Source organism: Pseudochaenichthys georgianus, chromosome 17 (assembly GCF_902827115.2).
Source record: "Pseudochaenichthys georgianus chromosome 17, fPseGeo1.2, whole genome shotgun sequence".
Lineage (NCBI taxonomy): Eukaryota > Metazoa > Chordata > Actinopteri > Perciformes > Channichthyidae > Pseudochaenichthys > Pseudochaenichthys georgianus.
Window position 1 is genome coordinate 34,886,798 of NC_047519.1, and position 19,062 is coordinate 34,905,859.

A 19,062-nucleotide genomic window follows, 5' to 3' on the forward strand; every position below is an offset into this window, starting at 1 on the left:
AGGCCATCATCCTTATAAGCAGCCTGTATGTTTCACAAGTCAAGTAGCTCAGACAGGAAATGGTTACCGGGTTTTCTCTGTGGGAACATATAGTTTACAGGAAGTGCAATGTGATGTTAACATTTTTATTTTGGGGGAGCTTTGTTCATCGGTTTTAGATTTTGCAGAAGAAGCAGCCGCAGTGATCGCTTGGATGAAGAGTTACAGCAAGGTAACAACCTCAAGCTTTTACAATATGTTTTCTACAAAGTAGCTGCTCAACAGGTGTTTGGTTCCCCAAGGATTCTGGGATTTGTAGTCTTTAATCTCACAAACAAATCAACCCAGACATCAAAACCATTTTTTACATTTAAATAGGGACGTTTCAGATGACAGGGACATTTAGAAGGCAAGACAAAGTATCTTGTTGAAAGACTTTCCGCCAGAATGAATGATTTATCAGTTGATTGCATCATTACCTAATAACGTTAAATGATTGGATTTCTCAGAATAACCTCAGGGCGATCAGCAGGTTTTTGGATACTGGCTCCTCAAGACAAATCCTCCATTCATACAACACCTACGTGTCTCGTCATCTGGCGAGCATGAGTAAGGGAAACCTGTCGCGAGGAGAGGAAACCATTGGATCATCTCTCTGTCTCACAGCCTCTCGATCAACGGCTGCCCAGTGAAGTCGAGACGTTCCGTAAGCTATGTCTTTCAAATCCCCTTTCAATGCAACAAAACGTTGGAAAGGATTTGTTTTGACCGACTGAAAATGGTTGTATATGTTTTGGTGGAGCTGATTTGGAGAGGTTAGCATTGCTCGACAGCACCTCTAGTGGTCAGTTGTATAATTGAAAGGCAGGTCATTTCTCAACCTCTCATCTCGGAGTGAACTTTGAGTTTATTTGCCTTGATTTATGTTCATTTATATTCTCTTCTGCTCCTATTAGTACGTATTCAACCTGTTTTATTAGGTAAGACCAGGAGCAAGTTTATTTTTGCATTCAAAATGCAATAGGTACCTGCACTACAACTACAACTTTATTAGCATGGAACAACCCAACGTGTCAAGCCCAAATTATTTTTTAGCAATACAAATCATTCATTTCTGACATCAAGACATGACATCGTGCTAACCACCAATGTTTAAAGTAATGTTGTAAATATTTGAATGTTTCTTGTATCTTTATCTCGCCGCCTGGTAAGCAGTGGAAAGCTGCCAAGTCTGATTTAGTGATACAAATAATTTGTTTTAGTTTTTCTGTAGAAATCATAGTTATTGTGATCCACCAGACAAGAGAAAAGCGACTCACCATGCATTTATTGGGCTTCTCTCCGGAGTGGACCCTCATGTGGATGAGCAGTTTGTAGCGAGCGTTGAAGGGTTTGTTGCGTCGCACGCAGCTGGCCCAGAAACAGGAAAACTCTTCTCCTTTGCGCTGGTCGATGTGGACCTTCTCGATGTGCCTCACCAGCTCCTCCTGGCTGCAGTAGGTGGCGCTGCAGTCGATCCAGTGGCACGTCAGTGGCTGGTCCTGATGGTCCACTGAAAGGTCCTGGCCTAAGGGTCCGTTAAGCCTCGGGACGTGAAGTTGGGGGCCTTCCTGACCTTTAAAGGTCTGGCCCACATGGAACAGCTCCCCCCGCTGGTTGTTGTTTTGAAACTGTTCCCTCTTACACGGCGAGAAATCATCTGCAGGCTCTTGTTTTATTGAGTGATACTCTTCCTGTATCTTTTGTTGTAGGTGAGGAGTCTTGTTGCCACCAGGTGCATCAGAAAGAGGGGAGGAAAAAAACAATGATGATGAGGAGAAGGAAGAGGACAGAGAGGAGGGTGGAGAGCGAAAAGGAGGCGATGTGGTACAGCTAGAGGGCATGTAGGATAAAGGGAGGGAGGGCTGGGGGTAACAGCTGAACCTCTGGGTGTTGTTTTTAGGATCTGCGTGCCCCGGGGTGGCAAAGTCCTCCATTGTCTTTTCTATGTGGGAGGTGAGGTCGCGGCCCAGCGAGGACAGGGAAGTCCTTGGAAGACAGCACACACCGAGACCACCTGAATGCATGGAGGACTGACAGAAGCCACCAGAAGACAGCGGCGCCTGAGGGTCCTCGGCATCCTCGAACACACTGCCAAAGCCAGGAAGAGTCAGCTGGACGTCTGGAGGCCCGAGGTCAGGGGGCCACATCCTGGCCCCCCGCTGGCAGACTTCCACCAAGAGACCCTTTCAGTTAAAAAGCTGCTGCTGGAGAAACTTCAGGCATCCATCGGAGGTAAAACGGTCAACAGCATCTTCTTATTCCTAAATGTAATCAAATGACGTTCATGTTCTGCTGCTGGCATCTTCTTACTTCAAAGCCAGCGTGTGTAATCTTCTGTCACTCGTTCCGACCGGCTGCGTGGTCAGTCATCTCTCGTGCTGCGCTGCAGGAGACGGAAACCAAACCCAAATGAGTCATCTCAAAAAAGTAATGCAATACGAAAACAAAACACTCTCTGAAACATATATCACGTAAGAGATTTGAGAAACAGCGGGGGAAGAAGTAACAGGATCCTTTACTTCAGTATGGACCAATACAACGATGAAAAGTCCCGCAATCCAAATCCTACATGAAGTGTTATTTCCCAAGTGTTAAAAGCAAGTGTAGAAGTGTATAAGGTAAACACATGTAGGCCTAGCTTAGTAGTGTGGTTCCCAACATAGGGATAAAGACACATTGAGTAATTGATGATTCAAAGAATAATTAACAAGAGGTTTTTACGCACGTTTTCTCCATATCCACCTGTATACGGTTCGATATGTAAAATGTTAAAAGTACTACAGTAAGTAAAAGCAGTAAATGTACAAGAATGGATGTTGCAAATCTATGATTCAGACGCGGTGACTTGCAGCATGAAACCCCACATTTGTCACACTGCAAACGTTTTCCAGCCATCAGCAACGCTGCTTTCAATCATTCACAACAAACGGACCAAGTCGCCTGGCAGAGACGCTCCCAGGTGAAGTGAAACTAAAACAAACAGCGTGCCCGACCTTCTTGTCAGCAGGCTTCACTCACACGGCTCAGAGTGCGACGCTGCAGCGACTCGGTGTATATTTGGTTTCCTTTGAGCCGCTGTTACAGTCGGGGCTGATTCATTACTTCATTCGGGCCACCCTTGCAGCAAACAGCCAGTCGTTGTGTGGCAGCAGATTGCCTGGAACCTGGTCCAGATGCTTCTCAGAGGACGAGTAATGGACCACATCTCTGGGGCTGGAAAGTAGTGGGGCAAACAGAAGTTCCCCTGCCTCGGTCACATGTACAGAAGCTCTACTGTGCAAAAGTCCAAGAGGGTTTATTAGAACACGTTTTTCACTGCCAGATATTGATGATGTATTTATTTACAACAGGATCCCAGCGTGTAATTAATTAGTCATCCGAAGCATTCAGTTACTTTACGAGATAAAAACGGACACAGCGAGGATGATGAGAAACTTCACATTGGTAGTTATATTAGCTGACGAAAGAGTCACTAAGTGTAGGTTCATGCCCGTAGTTTCCCGGTATAGTCTGGGTTACAGTTTTATGATTCTTCCCGTAAATCGCGGGAGTTCCCCCCCCCACCCCCACCAAGAGAGTCATGTTGCAGAGCAGTCATGGGAACTGTGGTTGAGTCTTAATTAGAGAGGTTGCGATGTGTCTGAACTGGATTACTAATTCCTTTGAGCAGATGTTTGAAATATCTTAATGCAACCTAGTGCTTGTTAGCATTGAGAGCTAATACCATGTTAAGAGTTTTGAGGGTGAATTGAGGGATTAAGGATGTACAAAAATATATTAGATTCACACAAATCAAACAATAAATCTGATAAAAAAATCGATTTACTTATATCTGTTGAATTATGGCAGATTTAATGTTAACATGAGGGCTGGTTTGATGCTAAAAAAGGACCAGAGTGAAGTCCTGCAGCAAATATAGCAACACAGGAATTTTATTTTAGCAGTGTCTGTTCTCAAACCACTTTGGTGTCATCCAGAAAGAAGAGTCAGACAGTACAACTAAGAAAAGTGTCCCACAAAGCCTCAACCGAGCCGCACACTTTATAAAATAGTAGGCTCATCTCATGCGGTGTCTTTTAAAGACTCACTTGCTGAGGTTAGCTAAACACAGCTGTGGCGTTTCAGGACAGGCAAATGTGTACTTGTCTCAACAATAAGCACTTTCGGTTCTTGAATTACAAACCCTTTTTGGTTCAAGTGAAACACGAAGGAAAGATGCTTATTGAAATGACTGACGTGAACTCACAGAGTAAACAACATCCAGCTTCCCTGAATAATCTGTGTGTTGTTCCCGAGGTGTCGGTTTCAGACTGAGACAGAGATCTGTTGCTGAGCACGCTTTCAATATTGTCACATAGGTCTATTACTAATATTTATATCAACTTCATTTATTTATACATTGGAATTTGACACTAGTTTTATAAAGACCAGAGTTCATCAGGTGCATGTGAACGCCGCCATCTGGGAAAATCGGACATTTCTATTTATACATTTAGTTTGTTTTCCGTCTTCTTAAAACTAAAACAAAACTAGGTTACAACATTGAACAAATATTGTCAGTTGGTCCAATACATTTAAAAAAAGATGTTTTAATTAAGAATTTTAAAGGGAGCTGAGAAAAATCTAGGTAGGTCATTGCAATTATACAACCAATAAAACAGCATGAAATTCTTGCAAACATTTCATTATTTGTTTTTACTTTACGTAATCAGATGTGCTTTTGATTATGCATGCACGATACATTTACATGTTGTTTGGTCAATAAACGGATCACAGACATATGGAATTCGCATCATGTGTTGCCGTGCACTGATTTGCAACCCTGTCATCGCTTTGTATGACATTCCTATATAAATCATATGATATGTGATGTGGTTGAGAGGCAAAATAAGTGTAGTAAATCTTAGTTCTTGGATTTAAAGACATACATAGGGACAGGTTTTGTGGTTAGACATGCCCACAGGTGCAGTATATTTCAGGTTAGGACAATATGTTTGCAAGAGAACAAACTCTCATAAATGTGCCTGGCTGACCATTAAAGAAAACATGTGGACTACGTAACTGTCGCTCTTGTTTTTATAAACGACAGGAGAGGCTGGTATCCCAGGGACGGAGAGAGTTAGCTGGACGGTGAAGGCTTACACTTCAATAAATAATTTGTGCCTCAGGGTCTAAGTTTTTAATCCCGTGAAACCAATTTTGTGGGCTATTAATGTGCTTGTAAATCATAATTTACTTGGTCGTCAACATTTATTTATTCAGAGGAAATTGAGGGAGTTGGCTGCTTTACATTCTCACTTACACACGTCCATAATATGGAAACATACTGAGCGACTTCAGTTTTCTAATGGCAAACACTGTGCAGGTGCAGACTGAAAGAGAGGGTTCTTTTTGAGACGGGAAGGAGTTGCTTATTCATTTTCCACAGGCACAACATTTCAGGAAGCAGACCGTGGAGATACAACTACCCCTGCTTCCCCTGTAAAACCCAAACTCCATAAAAAAGCTCTCAATATCCTTAAAAGTTAAGCAACAGGGCTTTACTAGCATTTGTTTAGAAATGCAGATTCTCACAAAATGTTTCACTACCTAGTCCATCTTGAGTCTCAGACGATCATTTAAAAACAGTCGTCAAAATACAGAAACAAAATTCAAACCCATTCAAATTGGAGCAACCTTGCTGATGTGTTGGTTTTAGTGAAATGTTGCTAATGAGTGACAAATGAAAATACAAATAAAACAGTCTTACTCTTACATAGTTTGTACATTTTTCCGCCTGTTAGATGTCCCTTTCGTTATGTTTCTTCGGCTCCATTTTAGACATCCAGATTTCCTCTTCAACAGCCGCATTATTTGTATCTGCTCTTTTACAGAAACAGGAAGAAAATCACGCCACATTTCACCACTTTAGTTCACCGTATCAGAAGACACAGGCCAAATGCATAAGTCATTCCAAAACTCAAAAGGAAAGCCAAGAAGAAAGTAATGCAAAGTCAAACATATTTCAGATCAAACACAATGCTGAGTTTGGAGCACAGTCCTTCCCGCTGGGGGAGGAGCAGCTGGATGTTCTGCTTAAATAATGGGGGGTCAATTTAGGTCTGAATGTTATAGGATATGCTGAGGAGTTTGTTCTTCTAAAAACATGCTGTACTTTGTAATTCGTATGCATAACAGCTGAGAATGTTCTGTTTTTGTTTTGTCTTCTTTGAGTTTTATAAAATGTCACAGCAAACCGAGCTGTCAAACCGCTTCAGCTGAGAAACTCAAACAAGAGGATCATGAGGTGGAGCCTCCTGAAACATGTATTTATACTGAGGGAAGAGGCCCAACCTGAGAGCTGCACAAAGACGCAGACTGTTGATTGGAGGTGAGCGATATCTTTCCACTCAGCAACTGGTTTTTAACTGAGCTGTCGACAAGCCACACAATCCCTTTTGATAATTGTACCCTTATTGTCTAAGGTCTATCGGAGGCTCTACGACACAAATTCTATGTTTTAAATCAGACGTTGCAGTGTTTCCCCTTCCATTGTCTTGGACAAAATGAAATTCAAGGTGTTAAAAACAAAACAAAAAAACAATTATAATTTTTATATACGGTGGGGCAAAAAAGTATTTAGTCAGCCACCAATTGTGCAAGTTCTCCCACTTAAAAAGATGAGAGGCCTGTAATTTTCATCCTAGGTATACCTCAACTATGAGAGACAGAATGAGAAAAAAAAAATCCAGAAAATCAATTTATTTGCAAATTATGGTGGAAAATAAGTATTTGGTCAATAACAAAAGTTCATCTCAATACTTTGTTATATACCCTTTGTTGGCAATGACAGAGGTCAAACGTTTTCTGTAAGTCTTCACAAGGTTTTCACACACTGTTGCTGGTATTTTGGCCTATTCCTCCATGCAGATCTCCTCTAGAGCAGTGATGTTTTGGGGCTGTCGCTGGGCAACACGGACTTTCAACTCCCTCCAAAGATTTTCTATGGGGTTGAGATCTGGAGACTGGCTAGGCCACTCCAGGACCTTGAAATGCTTCTTACGAAGCCACTCCTTCGTTGCCCGGGCGGTGTGTTTGGGATCATTGTCATGCTGAAAGACCCAGCCACGTTTCATCTTCAATGCCCTTGCTGATGGAAGGAGGTTGTCACTCAAAATCTCACGATACATGGCCCCATTCATTCTTTCCTTTACACGGATCAGTCGTCCTGGTCCCTTTGCAGAAAACAGCCCCAAAGCATGATGTTTCCACCCCCATGTTTCACAGTAGGTGTTCTTTGGATGCAACTCAGCATTCTTTCTCCTCCAAACACGTCTAGTTGAGTTTTTACCAAAAAGTTCTATTTTGGTTTCATCTGACCATATGACATTCTCCCAATCCTCTTCTGGATCATCTAAATGCTCCTTAGCAAACTTCAGACGGGCCTGGACTAGGGATGGGAATTTGAAAGCAAATGTATATTCGAATATTCTACCCCCCAAAAAACGGTTAACCGGTTAACCGAAATGTACATATCCTATAAAAAAAAATGTGGGTAAAAAAAATAAATATTTTTTTTTTTGGGAAATACATACATGTTCAAATAAGTGTAGAAACCAAGTTGAATGTGTCAAATGTATTGAACTGGTGATCACAGTTTGACAGCTATAGGCCTACAGCTTTCATGTGCGGAGGTGATTCACAATCCCAGCTGTAGAGAAGACCCTCTCAGCTGGAACGGAGGTTGCGGGTATAGCATGTATATATAAATGTAACTCTTCTTAGAGTGTAAATAATTACCGGACTATGACCGGTAAAATATGTTGAATACCGGCAAAACTAAATCTCTCCAGTCAAAATGTCTAGTACTTTGCCGCCACACACAGTTGCCAAGCAGCGCTTATTGTTGTTTAGGCTGGCCATGTGTCGCGAATGTTGACAGGGGGCGGGGGAGCACGCTCATGAACTGTTAGCGCCGGAACCTCGCAACGGCTGCGGAGCGCATTTGCGCCACATTTGGGCGAGGTTTGAGTCTGTGTGTAGGGAGGGGCAGCAGCCATACTGTATCATTGGCTAGAACTAACTAGATCTGATGGATTTGGACATAAACACGAGTGAAGTATAACCGGACGCGAGAGAGAGAGATCAGCACCTGCAGCTCTGCCCCGCTTAGAGAAATATTCATAACTCATATTCGAATACATGAATCATTTCGAATATTCTAATATTCGATTAATCGTTCCCATCCCTAGCATGGACATGTACTGGCTTAAGCAGGGGCACACGTCTGGCACTGCAGGATTTGAGTCCCTGGCGGCGTAGTGTGTTACTGATGGTAGCCTGTGTTACTTTGGTCCCAGCTCTCTGCAGGTCATTGACTCGGTCCCCCCGTGTGGTTCTGGGATCTTTGCTAACCGTTCTTGTGATCATTTTGACCCCACGGGGTGAGGTCTTGCGTGGAGCCCCAGATCGAGGGAGATTATCAGTGGTCTTTTATGTCTTCCATTTTCTAATAATTGCTCCCACAGTTGATTTCTTCACACCAAGCTGCTTACCTATTGCAGATTCAGTCTTCCCAGCCTGGGGCAGGTCTACAGTTTAGTTTCTGGTGTCCTTTGACAGCTCTTTGGTCTTGGCCATAGTGGAGTTTGGAGTGTGACTGTTTGAGGTCGTGGACAGGTGTCTTTTATACTGATAACGAGTTCAAACAGGTGCCATTAATACAGTTAACAAGTGGAGGACAGAGGAGGCTCTTAAAGAAGAAGTTACAGGTCTGTGAGAGCCAGAAATCTTGTTTGTTTGTAGGTGACCAAATACTTATTTTACCGAGGAATTTACCAATTAATTCTTTAAAAATCCTACAATGTGATTTCCTGGATTCTTTCCCCCCATTCTGTCTCTCATAGTTGAAGTGTACCTAGGATGAAAATTACAGGCCTGTCATCTTTTTAAGTGGGAGAACTTGCACAAATGGTGGCTGACTAAATACTTTTTTGCCCCACTGTGTATATATATATATATATATATATATATATAGAGCACTAAATTGCAACTAATCTATATCTACTGTCTCTTTTCACATGTGCTCTTTCATTAAATAAAGAAACACTTTCATTTTAAAGTTGTGAGTTTAGTGTTTTTGACCCTAAGAAACACTGATGCACTAACCAATAACAATAATCCACAGCTCCTCTCTCTGCTCCAGAGGATTTAAAACATATATATCCAAATACACCCCCCCCCCCCCCCCCAGGCAGCACCCCCCTAAAGCAGTAAACCTAGGGGAAACACTGCACTGATTATACAGAGATTTCTCCCCTCATAGGAAGATATGAATAGCTCAAAGTGCAGTCTAAGATCATGTCCATGCTATCAACCCAGAAAAAGACAAATGAAAAACAATTAAAACCGTAAACCGGGTGCTTTGAACCCCGCAGGAAAAATTCAGTATTGTTCTTCAGAAATGGGCCAAAAAGAACAAAGGAGGAAATCGTGTGACATTGTGATAAATGAACAAAGTCCATTGGTCGGAGAATGTGGGGGATATTATTGGACTTTAACACGGGAGTCAACTGTTCGCTTCCTTTCCACGTTTACTTTCTTTCTTCCATGAACATCTATTTTGTGCCTAAACCTTATATAAATTCCCACTGTTAAACATTTTGTTTTCAACAGTAACATGTATCAGTATTGCAAGGCACAAGAAAACCATATCATCCTGTTGAATTAAATGGAAGGCATTAACGTTGTTTGTTCAGCTTTGCACCGTAGAAATCTGACCACAACAAGTGAACAACATAGATGTTAGCATTCAGACTTGAGGACCTATGAGGCTGACTGACACAACAAAAGGTCTACTGTGAACGAGGAGGCTGCAAAGACCATTCACGTTGACCTTCAGTGCGAATAGTCGAACACATGTGGACAGTAAGGTCATGCTAATGTCCAGGTGTAGAGTCTAAAGACATTTACGTCACTAATGAGCAGAGGTGGGACCAAGTCATTGTTTTGCAAGTCCGAGTCAAGTCTTTGCGCTCAAGTCCGAGTCAAGTCTCAAGTCTTTGTGCTCAAGTCCGAGTCAAGTCTCAAGTCTTTGCGCTCAAGTCCGAGTCAAGTCTCAAGTCTTTGCGCTCAAGTCCGAGTCAAGTCTCAAGTCTTTGTGCTCAAGTCCGAGTCAAGTCTTAAGTCTTTGCGCTCAAGTTTGAGTCAAGTCTCAAGTCTTTGCGCTCAAGTCTGAGTCAAGTCTTAAGTCTTTGCGCTCAAGTTTGAGTCAAGTCTCAAGTCTTTGCGCTCAAGTCCGAGTCAAGTCTTAAGTCTTTGTGCTCAAGTCCGAGTCAAGTCTCAAGTCTTTGCGCTCAAGTCCGAGTCAAGTCTCAAGTCTTTGCGCTCAAGTCTGAGTCAAGTCTTAAGTCTTTGCGCTCAAGTCCGAGTCAAATCTCAAGTCTTTGCGCTCAAGTCCGAGTCAAATCTCAAGTCTTTGCGCTCAAGTCCGAGTCAAGTCTCAAGTCAGGATGGGCAAGTTCAAGTCAAGTCCAAGTCCTAAACTTTGACAAAACGAGTCTTAAACAAGTCATTATGTGCTTTTCACCAAATGTAATGACATCGATCAACAGAATAATACTTAATAATCAAACCGCTCTTTATTAGTCACATTAATACTGTGATAATCCATTTTCTCTCTGCTGGTAAAGTAACGTGTTTTCTTCTATGTTAAGAGGGATCAGTAAGGTAAGGCTACCGTGACGGTTTGATTCAGAAGGACTTTAATGTATAAGATCCCTGATGTTGAGGTTACCAGAATGTTTATTTCCACTGTGTGCAACATGTTATGAGGGAGTCCCACGATCTATCTTTATGCAAGGGATATGTGCAGCGAGGCGGGCTCTATGGGGAAGAGAACACCTGCATCTAGATCCCTCTGCAGGTGGTACTTTAAGTATATTTTGATGCTCATACTTTTGTACTTTTAATTGTAACATTTTGAATGCAGGACTTTTTTATTGTACAGGGTTCCTGCAGGTTTCGCCAACTCAAATGTAAGACTTTTTAAGACCACTTTGAATAGAATTTAAGACCTATTTCACGGCAATAAAGTATGAAGGAAAATGTATATGAAAGAAGAAATACGTCCCATAATCACTTACAAAGTAAATGTATTCATGTTCAACATAAGGCAAGGCAAGTTTATTTATATAGCACTTTTCAACACAAGGCAATTCAAAGTGCTTTACAAAAAATGAAAGACATTAAGAAAATGGCATTTAAAATCAGTCATTAAAAAAGAAAAGCTAATAAAACATAAGAACAATGACTGAACATAACAGCATAACAGTACAGAACTGTGTTTGCGTGTTAGACAAAAAGTGTGTGTGTGTGTCTGTGTGTGATTGAGTGTGTGTGTGTTAGGGCTGTGCAATTAATCATATTTTAATCGCAATTACGATTTTGGCCTGCCACAATTACGAAAACAACATAAAAAAACGATTATTTTGCTTTGCTAGGTTGTGACAGTGCACTACAACATATTTGATCTAATTTTTTTTTTAGTAATGTATCATTTATTTAATTAATTGTTGTCTTGGTTTTTCAGTTGAATTATACGTTCAGGGTAATCAACAGTTACACATATACTGTTCAAATTATTATTTGTTTTAAAGTTCAATAAATGGATGTTTTCAAAGTCAATGTATAATCGTATTTAATAATCATGATATTAATTATTGACCAACATAATCTTGATTATTGCCATAATCGAGCAGCCCTAGTGTGTGTGTGTGCGTGTGTGTGGGTGTGTGTGTGTGTCTGAGAGAGAGTGACAAGAGCTATATTCAGAGCTCTGCTGCCTTGGCTACACTATTTCATTGTTGCCGTTGTATGATTGGTGTTTAGCTAAGGTATTTAGCGTCTACAGCACCTCCGCTTTTAGGGTTGACGTCGACCCAAACTTCGCCCGGAGGTCCCCCGGTGTTGTTGCGGGAGCTGCTCCACTAGCTAACGCTGCACTAGCAAAACAAACGCTAATTTTTTTTGCAAAAGGTGCAGCGGGCTTCAAACACGTTCCCCTCCACTGGTTTCAACCAAGCAGTAAATTAGATGTTTTCCAACCAAATACGGTTGAACTTACACTTCCCCATATTAATTTGTAAGTAGATTCGAAGATAGGCTACATGAGCTGAAGCTTGGTTGCTAGGTTACTAGCTGGGTGTTCTCCAATAAGGGGCCGGGGGAAACAAAGTTAGTGATTACTGGTTCCATGTTGATTTAATTCAATACAAATTGTTGGGGGGAACTGAAAGGCTATTACCGTACTGGTTACTTTGCAGCGCGGACATTTCCCCCAAAACACATTTAGACGCGATCGCAACACAGAAGTACCTTTCAAATCCCATCATTTCAATTAAGACCTTCTAAATCATATTTAAGACCTTTTTAAGGCCTTAAATTCAGATGATCAAATGTAAGACTTTTTAAGACTTGTTAAGACCCCGCGGGAACCCTGATTGTAACTTTTTTTTAAATTGTCTGAACTTCTCCCACCTCTGACAATAAATCCTGAGTGATTACCATTTTATTTTCATTTTACAAATCCTGCACTCAGCTTTTCTTTCTCCAATATCATTGAAAAGCAGCCAGATGCTGCTTCTTTTTTCGGTTTTCGCTCATTTCTTGACTTTTTCCGACGCGCATTTAAATCCGGCTCTGTGCAGCTGGCCTGTACCACTACACATGCTGTGCCCCCCACCCGTATTTCACATAATGGTATGATCCTAGTGTGTCCTCGAATATGATTGGCCGCATGGTGGCCCAGCTAAATAAAGACCCGCCCCTGCCTGCAAGGATTCTCAGCAAGAGTAGGAGCGGCTGAAGATTCTGCTCTCCCCAACGGGAGTCCGCTCTTCTAACGGCAGCTCGCGATCGGCGTGTTGGAGACCTCTGAATTAAATGATCAAGTCACCTCAAGTCAGAAGGCTCACGTCCAAGTCAAGTCCCCAGTCATTGGTGTTCAAGTCCAAGTCGAGTCGCAAGTGTTTTGTGATTTTGTCAAGTCGAGTCTCAAGTCATCAAATGTGTGACTCGAGTCTGACTCGAGTCCAAGTCATGTGACTCGAGTCCACACCTCTGCTAATGAGTGACACATGGCTGTAAATTGCCACATCGTTTCTGAACATGACGTCTCAATGTGCCAGTCTGAACCTGCAGCCAAGTCTACAGAAAAAAGTGCTGATGATGATTTTTCCAGAAATGTCAAGACACAGCAAATAGAAATCCAGTGATCAGAAGCTGCGGGAATACCATGACAAACTCCAATGACGATGCCAATGCCACTAAGTCATGTCTAAATGTTGAGGCTTTGCTCGAGGTCTTGGTGACAAAGCCACTGATCCCTGTGGAAACAGAGCTTACAATTGAAGTGAGGAATTTAAAATGTAAGACCCAAACAGAGGAGGTGATTACTCTTCCATCCCTGGCTGGTTATATCGATACTCCAGCTGGAAGAGGCAGAAATGATGCAGGACGGAAAAGCAGAATGCCATGTGTTTCTTTTAAAGCCACAAATCAAGATCTGATGAAGGTACATGGCAAGAACCCGGAACATTCACCAGGACAACGGGACAATCCAACTCTTTAAACCTACATGGAGGAAAACATTCCTCCACAGTTATACACTGTACTTGCCTCTCTAAAAATAATGATTCTGGATTTTCCTAGATTCCCCAAAGGTTTCCAAGGATCGAAGACAAGATCCCTATCCTACGGTATCCATAACAGTGCGGTTGTTTTCAGTCAGATATGTGCATACAAATAAAGAACACTCATCCACTAGTCCTCACTTGAAAAGTTACTGAGTCTATAATACGGTCTGCCAACAGCTTCTCCTTGAGGATGGATACTTGTGTATAGGACTGATACTTAGGCATATGAAGGATATATGAACACCTTTCTCATCAGGCACATATCCACAACATTTACATTAACTGTATCCATGTGAGATACTGTCTATCACACATTCATGTTACTTTATATGTATATATTTTAGTCCTATATTTGAACTTGCAACATGTTATATCAGCGTTTCCGCCAGGGGGGGCGTCTTGCCGTCATTTGACGCCCTTATTCAGCTCGGAACGCCCTGAACTCGAGCCGAGGGCGTCCAAAAAATAATAATAATTTGAGAGAAGATCGAGGGTTTTTATCGCTTGAAATAATGAAAAAGGAAAAGGAAATCAAAGGAAGGGGCAAAGGAGTCTGGTGGGATTCTTTTCGCAGTATTGAAGACCGTTTCCCCGACATCGGCGGCGCCTGCTACAGGACAACACCGAACGTACTGCTTTGGCCGTGTGTTTGAGGATGCCGAGGACCCTCAGGCACCGCTGTCTTCTGGTGGCTTCTGTCGGCCTTAAACACACTGTATTTGTTGTTCCCCGTAGTCTTGTATCATCAACATGAAAGTAAAAATATCTTCATGTATAAACAGTGGGTTAACACCCGACGTGTCATACTAAGAACTTATACTAAGAATGTAATCAGACAATTAAACATTGCTATTTGTATCTGTATTGATAAAGGTGGGTCTCGCATTACTTGGTATGATCTGTGTACTGGTAGGACCCTCTTAAATGCAGCAATGTCCTCCTAGAACACACGATAAGTGATTTAACCCCCGATTAACCTCAAGCCATGAACATGATCAGTGTGGTCAATCGTAAAACTCTCAGTGAAAAATTGGATCATTTGTTTCATCCAATTTGATAATACTGCAGGCTACTTTGTTTTGTTCTATTGAGGCCAGAAACACATTCTTTGGCCCTTTTGAGATGTTGAGAGGCAGTTTGGGTCAGACTAACACGGTCTCGTGTTGCACAAAATAAGAACGTGTTATTGGACGAGAACTCATGCGTGTCATCTTAGCAAGGGGCTTGAATTGCTGTTAACTTTAGACACAGTGATCCTCCCGGGGCTCTTCTTCTGTGGTTTTCAAATAGAGTTTTTAGAGATGTGAAATGTACTGTGTCTCTGAGCTAACAGAAGAGTTTCTCCTTATTGTTTACTTTTACAGGATGTTCTTTCTAAAATTCTTCTTGTTTCTGTTTTTCCATTATGTTCACATAAACGGAGAGGGTAGGAACTGTACTACCTTACCTGAGTATTTCGATTTCATGCTATTTTACACTTCTACTTCGCTACAGTTAAGAGGGAATTGTTGGATTTTTATCACACTTGTGATTTGTTGTAGTTAGCTTCACACCTCTTGTAACGATGGATCAACCATAAGAACCAAAGCACATATACGATGACAGTTTTCTCATCCCGATGTTGAAATCCTAATCACAGCTACAGTCCATCAGTCAGCATCTGCAGCAGTCCGTTCTGCACATAACACTCAGGACCGATAGCTGGCTTTTGTTATCAAAGTCAGGCTTCGCTCCATTTCCAGTCTTTATGATAAGCTAAGCTAACCAGCTAATGGCTGTAGCTTCATGGAATACATCTTAACATCACTACTTATTCTTCAAATTCTCCAATTAAGAAAAAGAATCGTGAGACTTAAGTGCTTGTAAACAGCTGCAATTGCCAATTATTTTAATTACCCATAACTGCCGATTGTTTCCTAGAATACATGGTAATCATTTGTTCTATAAAATGTCCATCCCAGTTTCTCAAAGCCAAGGCAAGGTTTTAAAAGGTCAGAGGATTTGTACATTGTTGTATTGTTACTTTGGGTGAAGCCAAGGATCTAAAATCTGGTATGTAGTAAATAATATGACGACAAGAGTGAAATTGCAGGGAATAACTAATGAGTTCTGGAAATGTGAACATGTTTAAGTGACTTTCTTAGATTGATATTGTCATCTAATCATCCTGTTTCAGCAGCTAAAGTGCTGTCTCCAATGAAAAATCCCATTCCCCCTTAACAAATGGGTTTAAGTCTCACAAAGCAAAGGGCGGTGTGCATCTCGCCCTCATCAGTGCGCACCTATCCCTCCGTGCTCTCCTCTTGGCGCAGATAAACATTTACAAGCAGGTGTGGATGTGTGAGAAACTCTGACTGAGCGCAGATGGCAGGAAATTCCAGTGAAATGACAGTGGATCGTTCCAAACCACAAGACAGTGTGAGCGGAGTGAACCAGATACAGCAGAAGCAGCGCTTATGGACTGGACTGAGACTCCAAGGCCTGCCAGCATCTTGAAATAGGAGCGGCTTCTCAAGGCGTCTGCTAAAACTCTCCTATGATGGACTGAGTCTGGTGTGGTGGTACTGACCAACTTCAATGTGTGTTTGAAAACACATTTTGGATGGTGTCTTTGAAACCTCGTAAAAATAGATGATGTTTTGCCTCGAGTGGGATTTTATAGCAGTGTGTTTGGCGGAACTTCAATGTGTCTGTCAATAGATCAGGCAGGACTATGTGAAGCAACACTTTCCAGCTCTGCATGAAGCACTGCTTAATTATGTCATAGGAGAACACACCTACTGCACACACACACCTCAACGCACAACGAACAGCTCTGCGAATAACAAATACATACACAAGTCATGTAAACTACGTATATTGTGGGATTACAATTATTATTTCATGGGATATTTGCAAATGTGTACAATATATACAGATATAATAATTGACTTCAATGCATTTGAATGGCCACAGATTTGAAGCATTAGGATCAGCCTTAATGTGAGAACCTGATTTGTGTGCCAGACCACTACTACTAGAAAACAATAGCTTTCTAAAATAAGACAATAAGTTTTGGAGTCGTATTGCATTACATTTGGGATCGGAGGGGAAGGAATGAAGCTGAGAGAAAGTGCGGTAAGGAGAAAAAAAGGCAAACTCACTCAATTTGAATTAATACTGTCAAAATACACCAACATATTTTCTGTCTGAGCATCACTGTATAACTCATATTTCAGTTTATATTTAACATTTCTCCCTGTGATTTTAGCTGGCCCTCTGGATCCTTTAAAACACTCTTTTTTTTGTACTTAAACTTTGAAATGTAAATTGGTCTTTCCTCTGGGAGCGGATGAAACGCCGAAAGGTTTGTGTGCTCTGCATCTGCTTCACATTTTCTGCGAGGCATCATCAATCTTGACAGATCCCTTTTAATGTAACTGCTTTATTTGTTATACTTGTACGTTAGCTTTATGTGGCTTCAAGTTATAATATTTAAACTGTATTGCAATTCCCCCCTCGGCATGGTCTTCTCTTAAGTGTACATGTCCCAAAACTAACTCATGCAATAACAGTACATTTATTATGTTGCTACTGGCAACTAAATACTCTGTAAGACTGTCATTTCAATTTGACACGATATTCTCATTGCGTAAGACTGTTCGGCCTTCCTGCATTATATTCTCCAATTTGCATGCTGCAATATAGTTTTCTGCTGTTGCACTGATTTAATAAAAACTTGCTGTAACTCCCACCTCCCACCAAAGACCTCATGGGATATAAACTAATTAGCTTTATTGTGTTATCCTTTTTATATGCCTTGTGTAATCATCTACAAACTTGAAACACCGCAGCTTCATGAAGTAGAATCAATAGGTTGTCAAACTCATTTAGCCAGCAGAAGTAAATCTATCCTTAAAGCAATGCTCATCAGTATTTTTCATATTAAAATTGCAATGGCAATGTATATTATACGCTTTCTGCTCAGCATCAAACAGCTGACAGACACAGTTACTCAGGCGGGTGAACATAAAGGAACATTTAGCAGCTAACGAGCCAAACATTTCCCTCAGGAGTTGGTGGAATCTAAACCAGAACTAAAAGAAAAAGGACTTTTGGTTTTAGATGAATTCAGAGGCCAGAAACATGACTCCAAATACAGGATAATATTGGTCAATATCTGCTGGATGTTCGAATAAACAACTGCCATATCAACTTGACTATGTCGGACATTGTGCCCAAGTGGCCAAAAAGCTACGGCTACTGCTTTGAAAAGAAGAACAACACATCTCAAAAGGCTGTAGCTACTGGACTTCAGAACAATATGACATTCAGCATGGCTTATTTAACTATAACCTGACAAACCAAGTGAACTAGAGAACTACCAACTACTACATTTAATGTCATTTATTTTGATGCAATTTATCATAGTTTTAATACATAGCATGAAACTGCTATTTGGCATTCCACTAGTAGATTAAATAAATAGCATTCAGTTAACTCAAGTAGCGTTCAATACCTACATTTCAAGCTATATAGACAGTGGTGGAAGAAGTATTATGATGCTTTACTTGAGTAAAAGTACCAATACTTACAATAATATTATGGTCCAAATACTTAATTGCAAGTAAAAGTCATGCATTCAAAATCGTACTTAAGTAAAAGTATTATCATTCCTTAAAAGTACAAATTGTGCAGAAAATGCCCTTATGTGTATATAATTATATTGATATAGTATGTGACATTTCTAGATAATATTGTTGCATTTGACTGTCGTAGACAAACAAAGTTTTGATTGACTTACAAGTAAAGTACCTCACTTAGGTACTTCCCACTTTTGTATGTACACTTTTAACAGTTCCAATCTGAAACATACTACTTTCTAAACACAAAAACCGGAAGTGTTCAATTGAACGGCGATTATCGACACATACCTGTTCTTATTAACTCCCCGGTTAACTTCGCCGTCTGTTTGGGTAGCTATGTTGGTCCAGTTGTAACTTATTTTCATGCTGCTTTAATGTTTAATAATCCCTTTAGAAAGAAGCTTGAAATCCGGAAAGTCTGTTTCTGACCAGGTACGTTTCCGTTACCATCGCCATAGCAAACGCGAAGGGGAAAACACGTCTCTTACAAGCTAGCAGTTAGCCATTTTTTCACGGAGAACAGCACCATATTAAATATGTTTTTTTGTTACCAGAGGTTTGGTTTATCACAATATCCAGAGGCTGGTGAGCTCAGAGGAGTTTAATCCCAAAAAAGCAGATTTTTAAATTCGTGTTGTAGAAGAAAAAAACACCTCGTCCATGGTTACCGGAGTGGACATTACTTTCCAACCACTTACACGTGACAACAACAGTACTTGACAAACAACAGCCAATCAGAATGC

The 19,062-nt window shown here is 41.1% G+C and overlaps 1 protein-coding gene across 6 annotated transcripts in view; it reads right to left on the reverse strand.

The window, feature by feature from the left end:
• Window positions 1–19,062, reverse strand: part of LOC117462984 (zinc finger protein GLIS1-like) — a 51,588-nt gene that overhangs the window by 27,854 nt on the left and 4,672 nt on the right. Inside the window, exons 2-3 of one of the 6 annotated variants that reach the window (XM_034105381.2) lie at window positions 5,777–5,885; window positions 1,299–2,404 (exon numbers count right to left, since the gene is read on the reverse strand). In XM_034105381.2, coding sequence (XP_033961272.1) covers window positions 1,299–2,168 — 870 coding nt within the window. In that variant the 5' untranslated portion in view covers window positions 2,169–2,404; window positions 5,777–5,885. The other 5 variants (XM_034105382.2, XM_034105384.2, XM_034105379.2 and 2 more) reach the window with 5 other exon arrangements.